This window comes from Volvox carteri (assembly GCF_000143455.1).
Source record: "Volvox carteri f. nagariensis unplaced genomic scaffold VOLCAscaffold_71, whole genome shotgun sequence".
Taxonomy (NCBI): domain Eukaryota; kingdom Viridiplantae; phylum Chlorophyta; class Chlorophyceae; order Chlamydomonadales; family Volvocaceae; genus Volvox; species Volvox carteri.
In genome coordinates this window covers 67,672-76,876 of record NW_003307614.1, presented here as the reverse complement: position 1 = coordinate 76,876, position 9,205 = coordinate 67,672, and the positions used below count along the sequence as shown (strand labels likewise).

Below are 9,205 nucleotides of genomic sequence, written 5' to 3'. Positions count from 1 at the left end.
CTGCGCCCCCCCCAGATCCCCCCCTCAAAGGCTGTACGGTGTGCTGTAAACAACACTTGACGTCTGGAAACACACTGCACGTCCCATCGCTTTGGCCTTTCGGCACACACTGTGTTTGCTGGCGCCGCGCCTGCTTTTGAATCACCAGCGGTGCGTGCTGCGAAGCACCCGCCCTTGAAGGTGGTGGTTGTGCCGTGGCGACATCTTGGGGCGGTGGCCCTTCCTCGTCAGAATCAAGCTGCTCAGCTGAGCCGCTGATTGCTGCAGTTGTGTGTTGCCGCTTCGCCGGGGGATCCTCAGCTTCGCTCAAATCGCTGGCTTCACTGACTTCAAGAGCGGCAACTACGGCATGCCTATTATTGTCTTCTGTATTATCTAATTCTTCTTCTAAATGTTTGGGGCATTGCGTCTGCGGACTTTCTGAGCCGTTTGCTTTGGTCAAAAATGAACGAATGCCCCGTTGACCTAAGTTGAATGCAACAGCGGGCCGTCTCATGGTGATATCGTGAAATATTTTATACATAAATAGTGTATAAGCTCCAAATGGTCAGCTTTATATGTGCAGAAGGCATTTGGGGCGACTTATGGCCGAAGTAATGAACCAGTACGGCCAACTGACCAATTATTCCATTTCTTCCAGGCTCAGACCCCCATTTATTCCCAAAAAAGTAATATATTACCAAAAAAAAACACTGGGTCGGGGCCGGTCGGAGAATGAAACCCAATGTGTGTGTGGGGTGGGGTGGGGGGTTAGGACCGGGACATGGGGATGGCCGCCGCGTCTTCAAAGCCGCCGAAACCCAACTTCTTCGTATTCCTATTATGGTGCCGTTGTCTCTCAACTCTCAAATTTGTTACCTTCCGTACAACATTTCGTACAATCACTCAGGCGGCATCTACCGGCAACAAGCTCTGGTGTACGGCATCTTTATGGTGCTGTACATCACCGCCACCACGCTGGGCGTGCAGTGGAGCGAGGCGGTTAGCAGGGAGGAGATGTACGGGCACGGTACGACTCGTACACGTGTGGCAGTACGGATTCTTCTGGAGGGTTGCGTCTTGCTGCTTAATGCGCGGTACCTGTGGGAGGAGATTGTCCAGATCTCCAGACACGGCCCGGTGCAGTACTTCACAGGTGCGTGTGTCTGTACATTCCCTGTGTTTGTCTGCATGTATGTACGTCTCCCTGTACTTGCACAAAAAGGTTTGCATGTATGCATGTTTGTCGGTGTTCCCTTTGTCGACGGCAAGGCCCGGACATCTGGGTGTCCCCTTTCTTATTATTGTCCGGATAATCGCCTTTGTTGCCCGTGTGACGGTGGCTTGGCTCCGCATGTGTGTGCCACGTGTGTTTCAATAAACTGAGTAGGGGGAAGGACGTGGGGAGCAGGAAGTGGCACGCGGAGATGGCAACTTTACCGAAGCTGTGTGTGGGGGGGGACAGTCTGTCTTTGTTCATGCCTTTCATGAGCCTGCTCTACCCTACCCATTCGAGAAGCCACACCCAAGCCTAGGCTCTCCAAGGGCAACAGCTGCACCCTCGGCGGGGTGGGGATAGAGGGCCTGGCACTGTGTTTTGTTGTTTTCCTGACACTTCGGCACTTCATCGTCGCAGGTCATAACTCTGCTTGGAACTGGGTGGAGCTGCTGTCGTGCTTGATGGTCAAGTTGGTGGTGGTGCTGCAGGTGGGGGTTGGTGTGGGGGGAAGGAGAATAGCAACTAATATGCAGCAAAGGGGAAGGGGGCTGGGGGGGGGAAAGGGTAAACGGCAAAAAACCACCGCAGCACGCGTAGCGCAGGAGCGTATGGGTGGGAAGAGGAGGGTTTAGGGGGCCGAACCGCCTTCCGCTGCCGCGCATATCATCCGCGTGTGCAGGGAACCTCCAGCCAAGTTTCCGAAGTACTGCTACTATCATCAGTCCATTTGCATTTCATTCGATCAATCTTGGCGGAAGCAGGTGAAGCAGTTGCTGCTGCGCTCACTACTACTGCTAGTGCTACTACTGCTAGTGCTACTACTGCTAGTGCTACTACTGCTAGTGCTACTGCTGCTAGTGCTACTACTGCTAGTGCTACTGCTGCTAGTGCTACTGCTGCTAGTGCTACTGCTGCTAGTGCTACTGCTGCTAGTGCTTCTGGTGCTAGTGCTGCTAATGCAATTGCTTCTGGTGCTAGTGCTGCTAATGCAATTGCTTCTGGTGCTAGTGCTGCTAATGCAATTGCTGCTAATGCTCCCTTTTCCCACCTCCACCTCCACATTCCCCGGCTTCTTGGAGGTCGGCAGTAGGGCTCCGCCCGCTGTATCCCCTTGTGTGGTTCTGCTCATCCTGCAAATCTCTCCCCACTCCCCTCCTGTGGCGACATTCACCTATCAGGTTATCGGGCTGGAAGAGGCTCGGTGGGTGATGTCCGCCTGCACCATCCTTCTCGGCACCCGACTGCTCAAAGTGGCGTCAGGTCAGTGCGGGGGGGGAGGGATGGCGGTATTGTGCGTGTGTATATCTGTTACGTCACGACTTCGGAAAAGCACCGGCGGATGCCGACCCCGTGATGTACCCGGATACAATAATATCAGTGTTTATGTCCTGTAGACTTCATGGCTTGCAGCTGTACAGTTCTTGCGTCCGAGGTGCCGTCCGAGGTGCCGTTCGAGGTGCCGTTCGAGGTGCCGGATAGGACAGAGCGAGGGTGAAAACGGGGCTGCAAAGCTTAGACTCATATACTGGATGCGGTACGTATGATGCATATATGCATGTATGCATGTATGTCCATGTATGTATGTATGTATGTATGTATGTATGTATGTCCATCCTCGTGCGGTCCTTCCCATCGACAGGGTCCGAGGGCACGGGTATCTTCGTACAGATCATCATTCGCATCATCGCCGACCTGCGTCACTACCTCCTCATCGTGCTGGTGACACTCCTCACGTACGCGCTGGCGTTCCGACACATCATGGCGTACTACGATCAGGTAGGTACGACATAGACTTTATGCCGTACTTGGACCCCCGGCTTTTACGGACAACCTCGCAAATGTGTGGGGAACTTGTAATTTTAGCACAGCCCAATTGTGCGGCCTGCGTGTGTTGAAAGACCTCGTTGGGATGGCGGTGTCGATAGTAGATGTAAGTGCCCAGCGGCCCCAGCGGTACCTTGGGGGTCCTGTCTCTGCGGCATCACGGCGGTTTCGAGCCGTTAATGCCCCCCCCCTCGACCCAACCCCCTTCCACAGCTCCACGCCTCCCGCTCCCAGCCTGTACATGACCCACCTGTCGTCTTCCTTTCCCTCCTCTTCCATTCCTTTCCCTTAACCTCCTCTTCCTTTGTTAACTATCAGATTGACAATGACGCGGGTATCTCCTCCGAGTTCACCAGGAGCTTCGACGGCTTCCCCAAGAGCCTGCTGTCGGTCTACTACTTCATGGTGGGTGAGGGTGGGCGGTAGTGGATGGGAGGGTGCGTGGGAAGGGCAGGGCCAGAGGTATATATCGCAAGGTAGGTCCTTAGAAACGAGCAAGGGAGGTCCAGGCCGGTGGGAATCGTGAAAGGGAAAAGGACTCGTCAGCGCAGGTAGGCCAGCATCATGATGCAGCATGTTCAGATGCAAGTATGCCTCTATATAATGACCATGTAATGTATAATGTCTCTCTCTACATATATAATATGTCCAGCAGGATGTACTCACTACCCGGACCCGCCGTTGTCTGCACACTCCACCCGTTTCCTTAGACCGTGGGCGGCTTCACAACCGACGTGGACGGAGAGCCCAAATACGTCTGGTACCTCCACGTGAGTTAGTTAGTTAGTTAGTTGACCTGCTGGTTAGATGACAGTTGTGACGGCGGCGCGAGCTTGGCGACGAACCGAGAGCGGGAATGGTTGGCTGCGGTGTTGAGGATGGGGTTGGGGATGTTGGCGGTAGTGGGGGTGGTGGGGGGTGGAGGGGAGTGAAGGGGGTGCTGGTGTCGGGCAGGTACCGGCCTAAGCAGGCAGGGGGGTGACAGCCCGAGGTGGGGAAAGTGGGCGGGGAGGAAAGTCTCTGGAATAGGGGGACATGTTGTAATGTCCTGCGGCATATCACGGGATCTGCATCCGCCGATCAGTACTCTTTTGGAGTCGTGATATCACAAATGTCCTCGCGTGTGTACCGGATGTAGGTGCTTACCGGGTCATGCTGTGCACGCAGTGCGTGTGCATTTGTGCTCCTTTTCCGGCTGTTATCCGCGTGTGCATCTAACTGTGTGCATATATGCGTGTAGCCTACTAACTGCACCCTCGTTGTCTCCTCTCCTCTCCTCTCTACTCCTTCCCATCTACACGTTCTCCTCTCAACCCCAAACCTCAACCTCTGTCTCTTCTCTCTTCTCTCTCCTCCCCACGTAAACCTGTGTGGCGGTGTTCCGTTTCACACCAATACACCCGTACGAACCCGTACGAACCCGTACACACCCGTACATGCAGGCCATGCTGATCAGTTTCTCCTTCATGGTATCTATCATTCTGCTCAACCTGCTCATCGCGGTCATGTCGGACACCTACGTGGTGGTCAAACAACACGCCAAGAGCGAGTGGATGCTTCTAAAAGCGAGACTGGTGCTGGAGATTGACTCCAATATGCCAGATTCCTTCTTCACGGATAGACGCAGGTGAGAAAGGAGGAGGAGGCTGGATAGGGAAAACGGGGGAAGGGAGGGTGGAAGAGGGAGGGTGAAGGGATGGGGCGAGGGAGGAAGAGGCCAGGCAGGACTGAAGGATGACGAAATCCACATGACAGACACTTTGCTGGGTAGACGAATGGGCGTATGCTTGGTGGTATGCCTGTTTCTCACGCAGCCGGCGGGGAACCGTGGGAAGAAACCCCTGTTGCCGAACACATATCCTGATGGGCTTTTTGAGCTGCAACGAGGGACACGGCGATGGCCCCCTTAATATCTTAACCCCTTTCCCCCCTTCCCTCTCCAGTATGTCTGTATGTCTATTTCCTGCGCAGACCTCCTTCCCGCAGACCGCTGTGCTGCCTCCCTTCCACCCCACACCCACACTATCTGCTCATCCTTTCCTTAGCCGTTACCCCCCTCTTCCCGGCACTGCTCCCCTCTCCTCCTCCCCTCCTCCCCCTTTTCCTCCTTAAATCCCCCACGCCACCCTCCCTCCCGCACCCCCCTCGGCTGCTGCTCCGCCTGCTCAGGTCCGCGCCCCGCTGGCTACATGTGGTGAACACCAAGCGCACCTCCAGCCCCGCTCACGCCTCCTTGCTGGACACCATTCGGGGCACTGTGGTTCGCCAGGCGAGTAACGGCTGCTACACCGGCCAAACAACGGCTAACGACCAAATAACCGTCACTAACGAACCAGCTGACTAGTCACGCGCGCCGCACGAAGGATTTAGCTGCCGGGGGGGGGGAAAGAGAGATGGAGCTTCGCAACACGGGGTTCAGATTGCATATTGCATTTAAAGTTCCGGGCGCATCACAAAGCGGGTTGACATTGCCTGTCCGTCCGTATGTCTGCACAGGCTCTCAACACGGACCTCAATGACACCCGTCACGAGATCAAGGCCCAGATCTCCTGCCTCACTGAGCAGGTGGAGGCGCTTCAGCGGGACATAGGACGTCTGGTGGATGCATTGGGGGGTGGGGCGGGGGGAGCGACTGGGGCGGCAACAGACCGCATCGAGCAGCCGCCGCGAACTGGCACCACCACCGCTTCTACTAACCAACAGCAACAACAGCAACAACAGCAGCACCAGCAGCAGCAGCAGGCCGTCATTGCTGCTGCAGCACCCGCAGCAGCAGGTGCAGATGATGATGAATGTGACGACGTTGATGTTGTCGAGGCGGGCGGGAGGTTGAGCACCTACCTTGGTGGTGTGTGAGGGGCAGCTTTCCGTGTCCTAGATAGCTGGGCGCCTTGGCGGTGGCGAGCCAGCGGCTCCAGGGACGGGTCGGCGTCTAATGTGATGAAGGTATGTACGTACGAAGATATGTTCGAGGGTGTGTACGTTTGTACGCACTTACGTATGTATTGAGAGGAGTTAGAGTGTGGGAGAGATGGAAGTGCATGAGGGCATACATATAATGTACCTTTTTGCAGCCATGGACGAATGAAGGCTGCGGCATTGGATTAATGCAAATTAAGGACCAGGTCGAGAGGGCGGTATGGCCGAGAACTGCTCAAGGAATTTATATATACTTATGATGTGTGGGACAGGTGGGTCATATCTTCACCCTGCGGCCGCTACCCGGCAGACCCTGCCTTCCCTGGTATTTCGGGGCACCCTCATCCAGTCACCCTCGTCAACTTCTCAGTGAATCACTCAGGTTCCGCACCCACCACCGGCATCCAACGGAATCTGCCAGATCAACGGCGGCTTAACTCCATTTCTGGTCAGCTCGCAGGTCAACTTTATCCCAGATCACCACCGCCCATCGACTAGGGGCACTCTTACCTTCCACCATCGGAAGAATTTTCGACCCCGACAGGTCTCGATCCCGGAACCTCCGGGGGCATCAGTGTGTGCTTTACCAGTAGTGCATGACCTATATATACATATGTATATCCGTGGTGCGGAAAAAGGTGTTTTGGAAAGGCTGTTTGGATGGTTGTATGGATGGTCATATGGATGGTTGTTTCATTCCCGCAGATGCTAGGAAATGCTACTTTGGGGATCAGTGCATGGGCGTGTGGGGAGCCCGGGGGGGAGCCATGGGTGCCAGGAAAGTAGCGATGAAGAGTGTGAAGGGCTTAGGGAGGGCAGATGGCGCGACTTTGCCCATGGGGTTTGCTTGAGAGCTTGGGGTTAGCTTTCGTGTCCATGGCTTTTAGGCAGGTGGGGCACAGCAGGCGGCACGGGCGATAGATCAATAGCTGCCTGCCACGTGGGCGCACTAATAGTATCCTAGTATCCTGATAACAGCCAAAACGCTGTGCGCGCATCACGTATGTCAGCGCGCAATGTTCCCGGTCGGAAACGGGCCTGGTAGGTTCAGTCGTAGGTTGGTGTGCCTTGCCGCGTTGCCTATATGTGTGTATATATATATGTGTGTGTATGCTCGTGCATGTATTGAATGCCATTACGCGTGCTCGTGTGTGTGTGTGTGTGTGTGTGTGTACGTTGGCGTGCAATGTATTATTAGCTTTGGCGCCACGTACATGCACCGCGGCGTGCAGAACGGGCGTCGCTGAGCCCGGTGCGTTTGGTGTTTCTGTTCTTCGTTACTTCGTTGGAACTAGGACACCCCCCACTAGGTCCCCAGCAGGCTCTGCAGGCCCCCACAGATGTCCGCATGCGGGTCGGCTGGTGAACATGCCGGGCTGCTCCAAGTAGTTGTGCGTGCGACCCGGGGCCATATACACCTATAGGAACAGGTTCATGCAGCCAGACACACATGACTAGAAATGATCCCAATACCAAACGCAACCTTAACGCTTCGTGCTGCCGTTACTACGAAGAGCGGGTACGAAGGGCGTTGGGGCCGTCTTTTGTATGCTTCGCAATGCTGGCGTAATTCATCGTACATGGCTGAGCATCTATCGGACTGAAACTATATATATAACATTTCGCCTTAACACCCATATGGATTATCTCACGCCTCCATCAGTGCCATGGTGGGTGTTCTTTACTGGTACTTCCTAGGGGCCTATCTCTCTGCTGGGAAGGCACGAGCGCGGCGTTTTACCAGCAATAGCGCAATAGCGCGTGCATGCCAGCGTCGATCGCGCCGTGCGTACGGCATACATACATGCTGCCAGTTAACAAAGTGTGAATAAGAAACACACAGGCAGATAGAAGGGAAATCGAACAGTTGGTGTCGCGGTCTGTTTGAAATTATTGGTTGGAACTGCAACTGGTTAGCTTGTTGTGCAATCTGAAGGGCTGCAGGTTGGTCAGAATGCTGTGGAGGTTCAGGCACAGGATACGGATGGAAGAAAAAGTAGAATAGGATTACTAGGATGGCAGTAGGGCCCAGGATGGCGGCATATTTGGAAGGGTCGATCCCAACCCACCAAGGATGAGGATGGCGGAGGGGAGGGGATGCCATCGCCAGGATGGGGCTGTTGGATGTGTGGCTCGAGGATATGACTAGGGTAGTCAGCTTTTCGAAGCCGAAAAGGGCTCGGCTCTGGTGCAGCCAATCACCCCACCGAATTCCGCAGGGGAGGCTGTACGGCACTGGGCGGCAAGTGGGGAACGGTGTCGAGTTAGGACTATACACTCAGTGTTACGGATAGCTGCGAGGGCCGGGTGCAGCGGCCGGTGGCATTGGGGTGATGTGTACACTTGCTAAGGCACCAATTCAAATCCATGGACGGTGGATGGATGGTGCATTTCCATCTCAACAAGAATGGCTGAGCATCTAGCCTCCTGGTAATGTGCGAACCCAGCCCATTGCCAGTCGAACTTGAGAATAGGACATGTATGAGATGTGCGTGAGACGGAGTTTAGAAGGCAAGGAGGAAAGTGCTGGAGCAGTTGGCATGGATGGGCTGGAGTTGCGGACTGTGGCGGAACTGAGCCATAAATAGCTATTCCAAAGAAAGTCCAAGGAAGAGCGAGGAAACCGCGCGGCCGCACAGCAATCAAAGCACATGAGCAGAAGCATCTTGCGCCGCAGTGTGCACACGCACCACAACCCCTATGGCATAAAAGGGTAACCGGTAACCGACCGGTTAGCTATAACCCAAACGGTCGCTTGTCCGACATCTCAAAATGACGACCCGGTAAGGTTATCGGTAACCTTACTGGTCGGTAACCTTATTGGTGAACCCCCTGTTACTGGGTCGTTAGCTCGTTATGTCGGTTACCCTACCGGCCAGGTACAGACGCGACCAATTATCGACCGCTGTTTGGTAGGTTGGCGACAAATGCAGAGAAGCAGTCCTTGCATGCCGTTCGTGGGCCACCCAACGACTGGTACGCTTTTCGCGGGTTTCCACACGCCTTGTCAGCTTTTCGCGGGGTTGACGGTCACGAGCATTGGAACTTGGTCCAAGTTTTGATGTTTACACCTCTGCACGTGGGCAGTCTTGTTGTGGAGCTGGGCGGCCTTGCTGGAGCAGTTGGCATGGATAAGCCGCCGGAGTTGCGGAGTGTGGCGGTGCTGGGCGGCGTTCATTTCATTATTGCTGATGGTTATGGCTGGTATGGGATTCGCGATGGTGAGTTGAGGATGCGTCTTGAGGCCGGGGATGCCTGGGAAGT

At 54.9% G+C, this 9,205-nt stretch overlaps 1 protein-coding gene across 1 annotated transcript in view; it reads left to right on the top strand.

Moving 5' to 3' along the window:
- The window catches only part of VOLCADRAFT_98340 (uncharacterized protein), a gene marked incomplete at both ends in the record, with an annotated part of 24,535 nt that extends 17,228 nt beyond the window's left edge, over window positions 1-7,307 (top strand). Inside the window, 10 exons of the mRNA XM_002957259.1 lie at window positions 890-1,135; window positions 1,616-1,686; window positions 2,278-2,458; window positions 2,838-2,974; window positions 3,236-3,427; window positions 3,733-3,792; window positions 4,465-4,649; window positions 5,192-5,282; window positions 5,519-5,798; window positions 7,174-7,307. Of these exons, the coding sequence (XP_002957305.1) occupies window positions 890-1,135; window positions 1,616-1,686; window positions 2,278-2,458; window positions 2,838-2,974; window positions 3,236-3,427; window positions 3,733-3,792; window positions 4,465-4,649; window positions 5,192-5,282; window positions 5,519-5,798; window positions 7,174-7,307 (1,577 nt within the window). The remainder of the gene's footprint in view (window positions 1-889; window positions 1,136-1,615; window positions 1,687-2,277; window positions 2,459-2,837; window positions 2,975-3,235; window positions 3,428-3,732; window positions 3,793-4,464; window positions 4,650-5,191; window positions 5,283-5,518; window positions 5,799-7,173) is intronic.
- Between the last annotated feature and the right edge of the window lie 1,898 nt (window positions 7,308-9,205).